At 39.9% G+C, this 18,169-nt stretch overlaps 1 protein-coding gene across 3 annotated transcripts in view; it reads right to left on the bottom strand.

The window, feature by feature from the left end:
- Nucleotides 1-18,169, bottom strand: part of SVEP1 (sushi, von Willebrand factor type A, EGF and pentraxin domain containing 1) — a 199,200-nt gene that overhangs the window by 36,103 nt on the left and 144,928 nt on the right. For all 3 annotated transcript variants that reach the window (XM_047830252.1, XM_047830251.1, XM_047830253.1), the window contains exons 37-40: nt 10,256-10,928; nt 5,452-8,243; nt 3,050-3,275; nt 375-530 (exon numbers count right to left, since the gene is read on the bottom strand). In XM_047830252.1, coding sequence (XP_047686208.1) covers nt 375-530; nt 3,050-3,275; nt 5,452-8,243; nt 10,256-10,928 — 3,847 coding nt within the window. The remainder of the gene's footprint in view (nt 1-374; nt 531-3,049; nt 3,276-5,451; nt 8,244-10,255; nt 10,929-18,169) is intronic.

Here is an 18,169-nt window from a genome sequence, read left to right as displayed (position 1 = left end):
TAATGTTTATTTATTTTTGAGAGAGAGAAAGAGAGACAGAGTGCAAGCAGGGGAGGGGCAGAGAGAGAGGGAGTCACAGAATCTGAAGCAGGCTCCTGGCTCTGGGCTGTCAGCACAGGGTCCAACGTGGGACTTGAACCTGTGGACTGGGAGATCAGGACCTGAGCCGAAGCTGGACGCTTAAAGGAACCACCCACGCTCCCCAATTATAAGTCACTTCAAATATTTCTTGGAAAGTGTTAGGATGTAAGGTAACAAAGTATAAAAAAATCTTTTAGGACCAGAACCAGTGAAACAAATTGGTATTATACTAAAAATGTTCCCAGAATACTCAAAAAACAAATTGATTCTAGTTAAACAATTTGTTCACTTACCTCTAATTCATAGCCAGGTTCACACTGATAAATAACTGTGCTTTCAAAAGTAAATTTACTGCCAAACACGAACCCATGTTCCGGACTTTCAGGTTTCCCACAAGAAACTGGACTGCAGGATTCATCAGAAAATGGTGGCTCCCAGGTTCCATCAAGCTAAATGACAAATGACAGATTAGAAGTTACACTTAAGAGTTAATACATATGAATGAAGTTTGCAAATATTGGCAGAGCAGAATAATCCCTAAAATGATGATCCTAGAATTTGGTTCTACTTCTGATACGTATAGTCTGTGGCCTTAAAAAACACACATTAGTTATTAGATGCCCTTGTTAGTTATCACTGAACAATTTTAGACATTTCTCAAACACATAAAACAAGCATTTTCTTCCTAATAGAAACCATTAAAATATCAAGAATGCCAAGAAGTGTGGTTTCATTATGATGCATGAGGACTGGATGGTTGATACAAATACTCCAGGGCATCCTTATATCCTGATACCAATCTATCCTCACTTTTCACTTTATTTCCCACTGCCATGGTCAGAGTTAACATTTTTCAACCTTCTATTTAAGTGAAGTGAGGCATACACAGATGTTTCCCTTAAAGACTGTTATTCTCTTGCTAATATTCTTCTGTTTTCCTTGAGGAAACAGTGCATGAGCTCATTAACAGTCAATAACAGGACTTCAGGCTAAACCCTTTCTTCTATATATGAGGCAGAATTAATCTTATACATATGTCTGCCTCATAGTTAACCATTCCCGTAGTGTCGGAAGTGTTAGTTGTATCTAATTTTTCAATACTATGAATGGTGCTTCAATAAAGATACCTTTTTGCATAAATTGTTCTGGGTATTACTATTAACTTTTAAAAACTACATAGTACTGTTTTCTTTTGATACATCTGAAACCTGTTTTGGCATATTTTAATCCCCCCCCCTCCCCCGCATTGGTTACTTCATTATATCAGAGTAATTTGTTTACTAATGGTTCCTTTCTCCATGGACTTGTGGTGACTCCTTTATCAAGATGTACTTGGATTTATTTCTTCCGTTCCACTCATTTTCCTTTCTGCTGAGTCTACACCAATAGCACACTGATAGGACCTTTGTAATTCTGTAATATGTCATCATTTCAGGAAAGGCTGGACCTCCTGTACTCATGTTTCAAACTTCATAGTGATCTTCTCATCCATTTATTCTATGAAGGACAGAATCATTTTGCTCTATCAAGATAAAATATTTCTAGGCACTGAACATAGTGTTACACAATTTGTGCATCTAAACACTTATAAAGGGTCTATTCTACCTTTCAGACCAAAATTCAAACCCAAAACTCAGTTGTGTGAGGGTTAGGGGTCATACCTTGTGTAGAGAAAGTGAGGAAGGTTGTCAAAAATAAATTACTGATTCAGAAAAAAACAGCATAGTCGCCAGTATTTGGGGTCCCACAGGGCACATGGAGGGGCACTCGATTGTTCACACACCCAACCCGGAGAAGCTCTGGGAGAACATCGAATTATTCCCTTAAACATGGTGGGACGAATTTCCCATTAGCTTATTTCAAACAGTTCAGGGTCTTTGAAAAAGCTTCCCCTCAAACTGCTTCAGTTCTAAATCTAAAAGGGATAACCTGGAAACAATACCAATTTTGAGAGCGTGGTTCCCCCTGCCAGTCATCTGGCCTGCTTCCTGTGATGTTCCTGTTTTTAGGTTTGGCAGAAACTAATCACTGAGTATGCATGACTTATAAATGGAAAACTGGGAGGAGAATGAAATAGTTCTTGAGTCCCTGCTAAATGTCAGGCATGTACTAGATGCTTTATTAACATTAATTAAATCCTTGCAATTACTGATTTACAAATAAAACAAGTTGGGGGAACATAAGGCCACAGAGCCTATAAATACTGAGATGCAGTTCAAAGGAATGTTTAAGGTAAAACTTATTTCTAGACCATGCAGCCTGCTCCCCACCTTCAACTCCTCCCTCCCCCAACTCCAGAAACAGAAGAATATATCAATAACTCATTTTATTTTTCTTTCTCTGGCTCATCTTATGGAAGCTAGGAGAAGGGGATGTGCTAGGAATATCTTCTATCTATGGTATTGATCTAGGTCCTTTCCCCCATTAATTCTCTAGTTTTTTGTTCTAATCATACAAGACACACACTATTATACACATTTTTTTTCAAATAAGGAACCTGAAGCTTAGACATTTTAGGTAACTTTCTTAAAGTCATACAAGTAGTAGGTAGCAGAGACAGCATTTGACTCTATTGTTTCTGCGACTTTTGTTTTTTCTACTAAAACTAGAGACATTTGCTCTCAATCAGGGCTCAGTTCCCACACAAAGACACACTTTACAGGACTTATGTATGAGCCACCTGACTTATGGTTAATTTTTCATGAATATTTTGTTATAGATATTTGAACACTTTATCTAACTTTGGCACTTTTTATCTACTCTTGGCATTTTCTTAGTTTAAAAATGGGAATATTGAAAAGAAAGATGCTTTATATTTCTGCCAAAAAAACTTCTCAAATTCTTGACACAATTGGAAACTTGAGACATTTTTTTTTTCAGGGCTGCAAAATACTGCTTGTGTGGACACACACACATTTAATATATGTAAATGAGTTACAAATACATGTTCTAAGGCAGTGAATCTTACCTGACATGCTGATATGTTAACTCCCTCATAGATATACCCTTCTTCACAGGACACAGAAACTTGCTTATTCACACTGAAATCATCCCCGTGAACAAGTATACGTGTTATATTTGCTGGCAGAGGACATTTTTTAGGACTGCAGGAGATTCTCTCAGGAAACCAATGACCGTCTTTCTGACAGGTGAATGTGTCTATAGCTGTATCCATCACATAACCTTCTAGACATCTGGAATGGAAAAGCCAAATGAGTGTCTTAAAGGGAGTACAATACAGCTGGTGACTTATTCTTGGATTTAAGATGATGTTCCAACACTCAGTGGAGATTTTATGTGACATATTAAAACTGATTCAAAGCTCAAGGGAATGGTGCTGCCATGCAAAAAACAAAACAAAACAAAACAAAAAACAACAGAACGAGGACAATCAGATCAGTCCTCAGTTGTCCACGCCAAGGATTAACCAAGGCTACAGTTGATTTAAATGTTGTTGACATTATTTACCTTTCTTGCAGGTAATATTAACATTGAATTCACTTTTATTCTGAAAATAGCTAACAGTTGTAAAAATTCTAGACAAAGTCCAAAATAGACTCAGATATTAACAAGAATACGACATAATTAATATTTATTGGGTATCTATTTGTGCCAAGCACTGTTCTAAGTCCTTGATAGAGGGCATTTCTTTTAATCCTGAAAGGCAGATACTGTTATGTAACAAACCATGAGTTTGGTATTCAAACTCAAATCAAACTGGCTCTAAAATACTCTGATTTTTAGAATTTGCATTCATTTATTCAGCGAATGTTCACATAGCACTTATTAAATTCCAGTCACTGTTCTAAGTGATCTACAAATATTAATTGATTTCATTTTAATGTCAACCCTATGGGTAGGTATGATTATTATCTTTATTCCCATTTGGCAGATGATGTGACTGACACCAGAGATACCCCAGGAAGTGACAGAGCTGAGATTCCTGCCTACGGAGTCCGGTTCCAGAGTCCGGTTCCAGAGTCCATGCTTTCACTGCCGTACTACACTGCCGCTTAAGTTGAACCATTTAATTAACTAACGTTGACTAGGTGGATATATATATTTTTTTAATGTCACAAATCACCAAGCTGGAGAGGACTCACTTTTGCAAACTTGTAATCTGTTTACTACAAGATCTGAAACACCATCAACACACAACAAGGAAGAACAAACAAGGGGGGTCTTGAGAAAGAGGTGATATCGGGATTTCTCAAGATATCTCACACATCAACATCCAAAGAGAAAACTGAAAATATATTTCAAAAGCAAGGGATAACTGTTGTTTTTCTTCTTGGTGCATGATATACTACTCTTTGGCTTTCTTGTCATTAAGGATCCTCCTGTGGGTTTATTCTTACCGCAATTAGGAGAAAAGGAAGGTAGGGCTAAAATGCCCACAAGAACAGTTACTGAATTATTAACATCTAAGAAGCCAATATGTGAAAGATAATCCATAACTCCTTCACAGACGTGAGTCAAATCTAAGTTGATTTGGAGGGTTGATATATTTAGGGACATTCATTCCAATAACAGAAATTAATTTATAGATTTATTCTGTATTCTCTCATTTCTTTTTAAGAATGCATTGTAGGGGCGCCTGGGTGGCGCAGTCGGTTAAGCGTCCGACTTCAGCCAGGTCACGGTCTCGCGGTCCGTGAGTTTGAGCCCCGCGTCGGGCTCTGGGCTGATGGCTCAGAGCCTGGAGCCTGTTTCCAATTCTGTGTCTCCCTCTCTCTCTGCCCCTCCCCCGTTCATGCTCTGTCTCTCTCTGTCCCAAAAATAAATAAACATTGAAAAAAAAAGAAAAAAAAAAAGAATGCATTGTAGATAGGGAACTTTATAGAAAAACTCACTATTTGTGCATTAAATGCTTAGTTTGTTCAAATTGCGAAGTCTGAAAGGTTCCTTAAGATATCTCCCTATTTATATTGATCAGTGAAGGTATATGCTTTTTGACCTGAATTCTTCAGCTTTTGCCTAATATGTCCAATATTTGCATGTATGGATATAACCATAAAGTGGTATCATAAAGAAATTTACCAGCATGATGTTTAAAAGAAAAAAGAGCCTTGTGACTTAAGAGATAGGAAAGCTAGCTAGAGAATCTTACTGTTTCATGAAGATCAACAGAATATGATAATCATGATACTTGTATTAGGAACTACAATCTGAGAATGTAGTTTAGTTTTTATAGACAATGGACTTCTACATAATTATGAATAGAATAAGGCCAAGGGGTTAAAAACTTCAGTTTTGGGAGAGCAGTCCAGAGGTGGTATTTTCCCAATTTGCTAAATTTTTGACCGAGTGCTTTTTATTTTACCGCCCTCCTGCCTGCACCCTTTGGAGATTCTAGAGCCACGGTCTTACCTGAGTGTCACTTTACTTTCATAGGTGTGTGACTCTCCAGTTGCTACTGCATTGGCGACAGATGGTGGGGGTCCACAGGACAGAGGCTCACAGACTGGATAAGGCTGGCTCCATGTCCCCTCCTCGGTACAAATCAGATCTGAACTCCCTTGAATGACATACCCGGATCTGCAGTTGTAAGTTATCGCATTTTCCTCCAAAGAGCCGCTCTCACTGATGAATGCATTTGGTATCGTTGGGGGAGAACCACAAGAAGCGTGTTCACAGTGTGGGAAGACAGAGCTCCACTGGCCATTGGCTTCACAGGTGATTTCAGAAGCTCCATGGAGCTTGAAGCCTTTGAAGCACTGAATCTGGGTTGCCTTTCCACAGCCAAAATCTGTCCCGTTGACAGCTCCATTTTGAATTACTGGTGTGGAACACCTGCAAGGCAGGCAGGAAGGTGGGCTGCCGCTCCAGGAGCCGTTGGAAAGGCACCTTCTTGAAGGACTGCCATGGAGCTTATAACCAGGAAAGCACTGATACTGTATATGCCCCCCGTGATAAAAGGAGAAGCCATTAGAAAAGCCATGGGGAAGATCTTCAGGAGGGCCACAGTTGACTGGCTTACAGAAAGGAAACTCTGTATCCCAGTTGCCATCTGATTGACAGGTGAGTCTTGGAGCACCATGCAACACGTAGCCCTCCTGACAGTGGAACACCACTTCCTTCCCAAAGCCATAGTCCAAGCCATCCATCACTCCATTTGTCAATTGTGGTGGGGTAGCACATCTGACAGGCACACAGAAGGGAGTGGTTCCACTCCAATTTCCATCGGCAAGACAAACACGACTCCTGGCACCCTCGAGTAAGAACCCTACATTGCAAGTGTACTCAACCTCTTTTTGAAATGTATATTCATCTCCTTTCACCTGGCCGTTGGCTGAGACTGGAGGTGAACCACAGTCCACAGGGATGCAGATCGGCTCATTCCCATCCCAATTTTTATTTTGTTGGCATGTTCTCCTCTCGTTGCCATTCAACACATACCCAGGATTACACTCATAGAACACCACACTCAGGTAGGTGTAGTTGCTTCCTTTGACAGAGCCATTCATAACTGGATTTGGTTTTTTGCATGAAATGGCCTCACAGGTTGGGGAAGCACCACTCCACTCTCTATTCTGTAGACAAAGTCTTATGTCAGAGCCCACCAGAATGTGCCCAGGTTTGCAGCTATACTGTATAGCACTGCCCATGGTAGTCTCTGTAAAATGCATAAAGCCATTTTCAGGAGCAACAGGCAAGTCACATTCAATTGAAATACAGGAAGGTGCACTGCCATTCCACGTTCCATCTTCCTGGCAGATCAGTATAGGGTTCCCCAAAAGTTCATATCCTGGATTACAGGTGTATGAAACCATGGTGCCATGTGGAAAGTGTGCTAAATGTGCAGTAGGAGATCCCTTTGTGTTTTCCCAGGATTTAGTCACTGCTCCCAGGTGATGAGGAGGGAGAGGAGTCCGATATGGAACTTCCATCAAGTCCTCTTCTTGGTCAAAATATCCTTGACCACCTTTGACCTTAGTACAGTCTCCAAAATCAATATGAGGAGGGAGACCACAGTCTATGGTTACACATGTTGGTATGGAGCCTGACCATCCTGACTCTTCACATGTCTGCATGGCATGACCAGCTACATGGAACCCAGGAAAGCAGCTGTAGATGATCATGGCACCGAAGCTATAATCTGCACCCTCTACAAAACCATTTTCAATGGGTTGTGGGGGATTACAGTGGATCGCACTGCATGATGGGACATCCACATCCCAATCACCTGTCTCTGAACAAGTCAAGGCTTTGGGACCTTGAAGCCTGAAGCCTCGGTCACAAGAATATATAACGCTTTGCCCATAGTGTAGGTCTGTATAAGAGAATTTGCCATTCAAAATCTCCTTGGGTTTTGGGCACTCAATGGGTTTACAGGTGGGTTTTCCTCCGAGCCAGTGACCATTTTCTCCACAAAGGGTGGTAGTATTTCCCACCAACTCATAGCCTGGCTTGCAGGTATAGAGAGCTGTGCTGAGATAGGCAAGACCTTGCACATCGATGATGCCATTGAGAATTTCCTCAGGTTGGGGACATTCCACTGGGACACATTCTGGCAGTGGGGAACTCCAGGTACCATCAGCTTGGCAGGAGGTGGTAGGATTCCCTCTTAGGAAAAATCCATCCACGCAAGAATACTCGACAGTACTTCCAAAATGAAGACTGGAAGAGGGAGCGGGGACACCAAAGGGAATTAGGGGAGGTGGGAGGCAAAGAACCATCTTGCAAACAGGAAAAGAATCATTCCATTGCTGTGATAGCAAGCATTTCAGGACAGGGGGGCCCTGAAGGGCATGTCCTTCTTTACAAGAAAATGTCACCATTCCTACTTCACTAGCTAATTCCTTCAGGACGAGCTGGTTTTCCAAGAGGGGTGGCTCTGGGCACCTGGAAGGCACACACTTCTGGTTTGGCTTCTTATTCCATTTGCCAGACTTCAGGCATGTCCAAGAATGATCACCAATGAGCTCATAACCCTCATTACAGAAAAACTGAACCTTGGACCCTACTTCAAAAATTTCTCCTTTCATGTAGCCATTCTGGATTGGGGGAGGTTTTCCACAGTTGAGGGGGATGCATGACAGAGGGGATTCACTGTACCAGTGGCGATTGGCTTGGCAAACAAATACAGGACTTCCAACTGCTTTGTAGCCTGGATTACATCGGTATCTCGCTTCACTCTCAAAGATCCTGCCAGTTGCATGCTGTATAACAGGGAGAAAACAATTAAGCACAGTTTGCATAACAAATCATATGGTTGACTAAATACTGTGAATAATAATTTAAAAATTAAACTAAAAATACCTATGTTAAAATGAATCCATTAAGGCATAAGTAAATGTAGACTTCTGTTTTTTTTTTCAATAGGTCCACTCTATTTTAATAAGCGAAAAGGATAGGTCAAATTAGGTAATCTCTACTGCAGAAATTTTTACCATAGGGTTGAGGCCATAATTGGTAAAAGACCAACCGTTTAAAATTGATAATTTGATGGAGCACTACCAAAAATTATAAATTACTTAGTTCAAAAAAATCTTGCTCACCAAAGCAATGCTGGAGTGTGTTGCTTTAATCACAGAAAAGGAAACATACGCATACAAACATACATCTATTTGTTAATATTGTTAAAAAAGAAGCAAACAAAATATGTTTCATGGATATATTCCTAACAGTACCATCAGAGTTTTTTGTGTTCATTCTTAACATACTTCAAAAAAATTGCTGCTCTGAGGATGGGAAATAAAAAGTAATACTTCATCTTTTAAATAGAAAGTTAATACTCATGATCTCAACATTTAAATAAATAAGTGCTTAATATAAGAACGAGTCCTTTTCTTTCTTTCTTTCTTTCTTTCTTTCTTTCTCTCTCTCTCTCTCTCTCTCTCTCTCTCTCTCTCTCTTTCTCTCTTTCTCTCTCTCTTAAAAAATGTTTAAGTAGGCTTCACACCCAGTGTGGAGCCCAGTACAGGGTTGAACTCATAATCCTGAGATCAAGACTTGAGCTCAGATCAAAAGTCAGACACTTCACTGACTGAGCCACCCAGGTGCCCCAATAACAGATCATTGTCAGGCAGTACGAAAGACAAATTAGTTATGAAAGCTTTAAAAGGATTATCATGGTAATGTCGAGCTTCCACGCCATAGTGAACTTCTCATTCTAGTGGACGTAATTATTGTTTTGTGCATTTATTTCTTGGGCACCCACCCCCATGCACATAAGCACCATACCATCAGAGGCCTAAGCTGTGTTGTTAAATACCAGCTTTCTGATGCTTACCTGGCACCTAGTAGGAGCTCCAGAGATATTTGTCAAAGAAACAGATGAAGAAAGCTCCCTTATCTTATATACACCCTCTTCCAATGGAATGCTAATACAGCTGAGCAAAGGTGTCAAACAGAAGGTTGTTACTGTTGTTTTAGAATGTAAAGGAGAAAAGGTATTAAATATGTGTGGGTTTTTACATAGTGTTTAATTAGAATATTGTCTCTTTAAAATGGCCCTTGATTTGGGGAAATAGATCCTCATTACTGTTTTCTTTTTTGTTTAAGTAGGCTTCATGCCCAGTGCAGAGCTCAACATGGGGCTTGAATTAATTACCAGGAGATCAAGACCTGAGACCAAGAGTCGGATGCTCAACTGACTGAGCCACCCAGGTGCCTCTTATTACCATTTTCTTGATGGACTTCATGAGAAGGCACATATTAATATGAAAGGAAGATATGTGTGGATCTGAGAGAGCTCTTTGTCCTGGTGAATCTACCCTTGGGTCCGCTGAAAGAAACTTGCAGAAGCTGCATTATAGTGAACGGGTGGTTCACGCCATCTGCTGTTTAAAAATTAGAAATGATACCAGATGTCTACAGGTTCCATTAGACCTTGTTTTCTACAAAATATACATCCATCTTGGAATAACTTCTTCTACAAAGCAAAACAATATTGTATTAAAATTGGTTTATTCTAACTTCATAGTTAGGACCAAGGTGTTGCTACAAAGCACTTCAAATGTCTCTACGCCAGCAGAAGGTAGAAACTCTACATTAAAAGGATTCCTAACCTCTATCAACTTCTTGCCAATACTCACTACCTATAGGGTTAGCCACTTCTGCTTTTCAACAGTTAATTTGTTCAATGCCCTGCTTCCGAATCCCCGGTTAGCTGCAGTGGACTAGCTGTCAGTGACAAAAGCCACGAACTACTCGCTCATCAGTCTCTTACCTCCAGAAAGCCATTCTCAACCTTAGGTGGTTCACTGCAAGACACAGGGTGGCATGTGGGTGTGGGGCTACTCCACTGTCCTGTGGCTTCACAGGTGCTCTTCTTCTCCCCTTTGATGTAGAACCCTCTGTTGCAGCTGTAAGCCACAATGGCTCCAAAACTGTAGTTTGATCCACTTGCATAGCCATTCAGGATGCTTGGTGGCTCTCCACACCGCACGGGGATGCACCGGATGGACATGGGGGAAGGGCTCCACTGCCCGCCTCTCAAACATTCAATCTTTGCGGAGGTGTTCAGTACAAAGCCTTCTGTGCATTTAAAGCTCACAACTGACCCTGCTGCAAATTTTGCTTTGCTCACAGATTCCAAGATGCTATAGGAAACAGATGGAGGTTTTTCACAGAAATGAGCTATACAACGGGGCATGGCCTGACCTTCTGGGGGAACCCACTTGCCCTGGGCATTGCAAAGGAGCTGGGAATTGTCTGCCAGGCTGTAACCATCTGAGCAATAGTAGAATGCAATGTCTCCAAATAACCGATGGGCAGTCTCTGGAGAGGCGTGTTCCACGTTGGGGGGCTCATCGCAGGAGACAGCCAAACACTGCTGGTTACTTCCATTCCACTTGCCATTGGCCAGGCATTCAATGGTGTCAGGACCAGCGAGGGTATAGCTATGAGATTGGGAGGAAGGGAACAATAACTAAGCATAATATTTGAGAAAAGGTATTTGCATCTTTGTATATTCTGTTTTTATTTTTTTATCCTTCCAACAATGATTTTGCTTTCATTTATTATTCTTTAAAGTAGTATTTGCTAAGATGGAGGCATAGTAGGGGGACCCTAGGCTCATCTCGTCCTTCAAACACAACTAGACAGCTATCAAATCATTCTGAATAACCAAGAAATCAACCTGAGGACGGACAGAACAAACTGCACAACTAGAGGGTGAGAAGAGGCCACATCAAGAAAGTGCAGAGACGGTTTGGGGGAGAAAGGGATCACAGGTGCTGCAGAGGGGAGAAAGCCCTGGTGGCGGACAAAGGCGACAGAGAAAGCCCTCAGGGAAATGCACACAGAGAGTGCTTCCCCAAAGCGATTGGGGAAAATGAGAAAATGAGATTCGTGAGTTTTTGCAACCAGCAGGGCTTGAAGACTGGAGTTTTAAAGATCGGCAGGCGTGGCTGGTGTAGAGCTGCCCTGCTCCTGGAGAGAAGGCAGGCAAGCGGCCCAGGGGCAGATGGCGCGATCTGAAGAACACCTAAGCCACACGAGGAGACTGTTTGCTCTTCTTGGACAGCATCCGTGGGAGGTGGCATTCACAGAGTTACCTCTGCAGGGACAAAACAGCCGGCAGGCACCATGTCTCCCCCTTGCCCCACAGCATGAATGCAGAGCCACTGGCAGTAAACAGCACAGCACCGAGGCTGGCTGCCTGACCTGCTTACACCAGGTCCCACAGCCCCGAGCTCTGCTGCTACCGCCCTGCTCGGGCAAGTCTGCCCCAGCACCGATGCAGTGGGCTCCTTTCCCTTTCAGACCAGCACAAACCCCTGCCCACATCATGTCTTCTGACAAGAAGTGGAGGTAGTATCAGGTCTTATTGAACAAGCAGAGCACATCTACTTAAGGCTCACTATACTCTGGCCAAGGACCAAACACTGTCCACAGCAGGCAAGGAGAGCCTCAGCAGATGACTGGCCTAAAGAACAGAGCAGCTAAAACATAGCACCAGAGTGTATTCAGCACACATTGGACACCCCCGGGAGCCTCAGGCCCTGGACACCATATGACCTCTTCTTCACAAAGCCGTTCCTCTCAGAAGCAGGAAGCATAACAGGTTTTTCCAACACAGAGAAGAAGACAGAGCCAGACAAAATGCCAAGACAGAGGAATTCATCCCAAAGGAAACAACATAATAAGGTCATGGCCAGAGAGATCTTATTGAAACAGATATAAGCAATGTGCCTGATGGAGAATTTAAAGCGACAATCATAAGGATACTTGCTGGGATTGAGAAAAGAATGGAAGACTTTAGGGAGGCCCTCCACAGAGATTAAGGAACTAAAAAATAAGCAGTCAGAAATGAAAAATGCAGTAACTGAGATTGGAAATAGACAGGATGTAGTGAACACAAGGCTGGAAGAAGTGGAGGTACAAATAAGTGATCTAGAAGATAAAATAATGGAAAATAAGGAAGCTGAACAAAAGAGGGAAAGAATTATGGAACATGAGAATAGACTCAGGGAACTCAGTGAATCCATCAAATGTAATAACATTCATAAGAGTCCCAGAAGAAGAAGAAGAGAGAAAAGGGGACAGAAAATTTATTTCAGGAAATAATAGCTGAACACCTCCCTAATCGGGGGAAGGAAGCAGATATCCAGATCTGGGAGGCACAGAGAACTCCCACCAAAATCAACAAAAGGCAGGCCAACACCAATGCATATAATTAAATTTGGAAAAGATAGCGATAAAGAAAAAATCCTAAAAGCAAGACAAAAGATGTCCCTCACTTACAAGGGAAGAACCATAAGGCTAGCTGGAGATTCTCAACAGAAACTTGGCAAGCCAGAAAGGAGTGGCATGATATAATCGATGTGCTGAATGGGGACAACCTGCAGCCAACAGTACTCTATCTAGCAAGGGTATCATTCAGAACAGAAGGAGAGATGAAGTGTTTCCCAGACAAACAAAAACTAAAAGGGTTCGTGACCACTAAACCAGCCCTGCAAGAAATATTGAAGAGAACTCTTTGAGTGGAAAGGAAAGACCAAAAGTGACAAAGACAAGAAAGGAACAGAGAAAATCTCCAGAAACAACAACAAATAATAACACGGCATTAAATACATTCTAATAATAATTCTGAATGCAAATGGATTAAATGTTCCAATCAAGAGACATAGAGTGTAAGAATGGATTAAAAAACAAGACCCATCTATATGCAGCATACAAGAGACTCATTTTAGACGTAAAGACACCTGCAGATTGAAAGTGAGGGGATGGAGAAACATTTATTGTTTATCACGCAAACAGGCATCAAAAGAAAGCCGGAGTGGCAACACTTGTATTAGAAAAACTAGATTTTAAGTCAAAACCTGTAACAATAGATGAAGAAGGGCACTTTACCATAATAAAGAGGACTATCCAACAAGAAGATCTAACAATTGTAAATATTTATGCCTCCAATATGAAAGCACCCAAATACATAAAACAGTTAATGACAAACATAAAGGAACTAATTGACAGTAATACAATAATAGTAGAGGGCTTTAACACTCCACCTACATCAATGGGCAGATCTAGACAGAAAATCAACAAGGAAATAATGGCTTTGCATGACACATGGGAACAGATGGATTTAACATATATTCAGAACATTCCATCCTAAAAAAACAGAATACACATTCTTTTTGAGTGCACATGGAACGTTCTCCAGAACAGGTCACATACAGGCCACAAAACAAGCCTCAATAAATTCAAAAAGACTGAAGTCATGTCATGCATCTTCTCTGACCACACCACCATAAAAATAGAAATCTACCACAAGAAAAAGATCTGGAAAGACCACAAATACATAGAGGTTAAATAACATGCTACTAAATAATGAATTGGTGAACCAGGAAATAAAAGAAGAAATAAAAAAAAATAGGAAAACCAAAGGAAATGAAAAAACATCAGTTCAAAATCTTTGGATGCATCAAAAGTGGTACTAAGAGGGAAGTTTATAGTAATACAGGCCTACCCCAAGAAAGCAAGAAAAATCTCACATAAACAACCCAAACATACACCAAAAGGATTAGAAAAAGAACAACAAACAAAAGCTAAAACCAGTAGAAGAAAGGAAATAATAAAGATGAGAGCAGGGATAAATGATATAGAAACTAAAAAAAACAATAGAACAGATCAATGAAACCAGGAGCTGATTCTGTGAAAAAAAAAAAAAAAATCAACAAAATTGGTAAGCCTCTAGCCAGACTTATCAAAAAGAAAAGAGAGAAAGGACTCAGACTCACAAACGAGAGAGGAGAAATAACAACCAACACCACATAAATACAATTATAAGAGAATGTTATGAGAAACGATATGCCAACAAATCTGACAACCTGGGAGAAATGGATAAACTACAATCCTACAAATCCTACAAACTTATAAACTACCAAAACTGAAACAGGAAAAAATAGAAAACTTGAACAGACCAATCACCAGTAAAGAAGCTAAATCAAGAGTCAAAAATCTCCCAGTGAACAAAAGTCCAGGACCAGATGGCTTCACAGATGCATTCTATCAAGAGTTAATATCTATTCTCAAACTATTCTGAAATACAGAAGAGGGAAAACTTCCACATTCATGCTATGAGGCCAGCATTACCCTGACACCAATAAAAACTCCACTAAGAAAAACTCCACTAAGAAAGAGAAACACACAACAACATCCCTGATGAACACGGATGTAAAAATTCTCAATAAAAAACTACCACATTGAATCCAACAATACATTGAAAGAATCATTCTCCAGGATCACTTGGGATTTATTCCTGGGTGGCAAGGGTGATTCAGTATTTGCAAACCAATCAACAAGATACAGCACGTTAACAAAAGAAAGGATAAGAACCATATGATCCTTTCAACAGATGTAGAAAAAACATTTGACAAAGTACAATGTCCATTCATGACAAAAACCTTCAACAAAGTAAGGTTAGAGGGAGCATACCTCAACATAATAAAGGCCACATATGAAAAACTTACAGCTAATATCATCCTCAATGGGGAAAAACCGAGAGCTTTTCCTCTACAGTCAGGAACAAGGCAGGGATGTCCACTCTCACCACTGATATTTAACATATTACAGGACGTTCTAGTCACAGCAATCAGACAATACAAAGAAATAAAAGGCAACCAAATTGGCAAGGCGTAAGTCAAACTGTCACAGTTTGCAAATGACGTGATATTCTATATAGAAAACCCAAAAACTCCACCAAAAAATTGCTAGAACTGATACATGAATTCATTAAAGTTGCAGGATACAAAATCAATGTATAGAAATCTGTTGCATTTCTATACATCAATAATAAAGCAGCAGAAAGAGAAATCAAGGAATTAATCCTATTTACAAACATACCAAAAACCCACAAGATACCTAGGAATAATCCTAACCAAAGAGGTAAAATATCTGTACTCTGAAAACTATAGAACACTAATGAAAGAAATTGAAGAGAACACAAAGAAATGGAAAAACATTCCATGTTCATGGACTGGAAGAATAAATATTGTTAAAATGTCTATATTACTCTAAGCAATCTGCACATTTAATGCAACCTCTATCAAAATACCACCAGCATTCTTCACAGACCTAGAACCAATAATCTTAAAATGTGTACGGAACCACAAAAGACCCTGAACAGCCAAAGCAATCTTGAAAAAGCAAAGCAAAGCTGAAAGCATCACAATTCCAGGCCTCAAGTTATATCACAAAGCTGTAGTAATCAAAACAGTATGGCACTGGCTCAAAAACAGACACATAGATCAATGGAACAGAACAAAAAAATCTAGAAACAAACCCACAATTATATAGCCAATTAATCTTCGACAAAGTAGGAAAGAATGTCCAATGGAAAAAAAAAATCTCTTCCACAGATGGCTTTGGGAAAACTGGATGGCAATATGCAAAAGAATGAAACTGGACCACTTTCTTGCACCATACACAAAAATACATTCCAAATGGACTAAATACTTAAGTGTGCGACTTGAACCATAAAATTTCCAGAAGAAAACATAAGCAGTAGTCTCTTTGACATCAGCTGTAGTAACACCTTTCTATACAGGACCTCTCAGGCAAGAGAAACAAAAGCAAAAATAAATTATTGGGACTACATCAAAATAAAAGCTTCTGCATAGTGAAGGAAATAGTCAACAAAACCAAAATGCAACCTATGGAATGAGAGACAATATTTGCAAATGACATACCCAATATAGGGTTAGTATCCAAAATATATAAAGAACTTATATAACTCAACACCCAAAAACAAATAATCCAATTAAAAATGAGCAGAAGACATGAACAGACATTTCTCCAAAGAAGACATACAGATGGCCAACAGACACATGAAAAGATACTCAAAAATCAGGAATTACAAATCAGGGGAATACAAATCAAAACCACAATGATATATCACCTGACACCTGTGAGAATGGCTAAAACTAACAATACAGGAAATAACAGGTGTTGGCAAGGATACAGAGAAAGAAGAACCCTCTTACACTGTTGGTGGCAATGAAAACTGGTATAAGTCACTGTGGGATAGGGTATGGAGGTTCCTAAAAAAGTTAAAAATAGGGGCACCTGGGTGGCTCAGTTCGTTAAGTGTCTGACTCGTGATTTTAGCTCAGGTCATGATCTCACAGTTTGCGAGTTTGAGCCCTGCATTGCGCTTTGCACTGACAGTGCAGAGCCTGCTTGGGATTCTCTCTCTCCCTCTCTGTGCCCCTACCCTGCTCATGCTCTCTCTCTCTCTCTCTCAAAATAAATAAATAAACTTTAAAAAAAAGTTAAAAATAGAACTACCGTATGATCGAGCAATCACACTACTGGGTATTTACCTAAAGGATACAAAAATACTAATTTGAAGGGATACATGCACCCTGATATTTATAGCAGCATTATCAACAATAGGCAAATTATGGAAAAAGCCCAAATGTCCATTGACTGATGAATGGATACAATGTATAAAATGATGTGGTGTGTGTGTGTGTGTCTGTGTGTGTCTGTGTGTGTGTGTGTGTGTGTGTGTGTGTGTGCGTGTGCGTGGTGGAATATTACTCAGCCTTAAAAATAAAGTCTTGCCATTTGCAATGACGTGGATGGAACTAGAGTGTATTCTGTTAAGTGAAATAAGTCAGAGAAAAACAAATACCATATGATTTCACTCATACATGGAATTTAAGAAACTAAACAAATGAACATGGGGAGAAAAAAAAGACAGGAAAACCAAGAGACAAGACTTTTAACTATAGAGCACAAACTGCTGGTTACCAGAGGGTAGGTGAGCAGGGGAATGGATGAAATAGGTGATGGGGATTAAGGAGGGCACTTGTTGTGATAAGCACTTGGTGTTGTACATTAAATGTCAAATCACTAAATTCTACACCTGAAACTAAACTTACACATGATGTATGTTAACTAACTGGAATTTAAATAAAGACTTGGAAAGACAAAAAATAATATTTACTGCTTGAATATTGAGCTTACTGATCAAATGATGCTCCTTTAAGATATAGAAATATATCTTCATATTAATATTAATGCTTGCTTAAGTAAGGGAAGTGGACTTACAATTTTGGCTATTTAAAAAACTCTAAAAATTGTTGCACATTTCTTTAAAAATAAGAATGACTCAGTTTAAATTTAGAACATCATCTGTCTACAGATGGTTTTAGTTAGTTGATTTTATCACTAGTCTTTGAAACAAAAACTCTAATGAACCATATGTGGCCCACACATAATTCATGCGTTTACTCATATTCAATGATATTTAAAGCAGCAATTATAATTTCAGTCCGCAATGTTTCCTAAACCCTCAACCAACCAAGCGTTAGCGTTTGGCGCTGTGTTCCACATACGGCTCTGCTATTCAACCAGTATGAATCAACTTTGCTTAATAACTCTCAGTCTTTCTTTCTGCCTTTAACATATTTTCCCATAGATGATGACAGATTAATGACTTGCAAAACCTTAAATTATTCTCAAGGGCTCTCTCAACAAAGTGGAACAAAGTATCATGATATACAGTATTAGAATAATTATAATGGAGTCATCCTCATTTAAAAAAAATTTTTCTTAATGTTTATTCATTTTTGAGAGACAGAGAGAGAGAGAGAGAGAGAGCGAGCATGAGTGGGGGAGGGGACAGAGAGAG

Source organism: Prionailurus viverrinus, chromosome D4 (assembly GCF_022837055.1).
Source record: "Prionailurus viverrinus isolate Anna chromosome D4, UM_Priviv_1.0, whole genome shotgun sequence".
Classification (NCBI taxonomy): Eukaryota; Metazoa; Chordata; class Mammalia; order Carnivora; family Felidae; genus Prionailurus; species Prionailurus viverrinus.
Note: the sequence above shows the minus strand (reverse complement) of the source record. Positions and strands in the feature narration are given on the sequence as shown.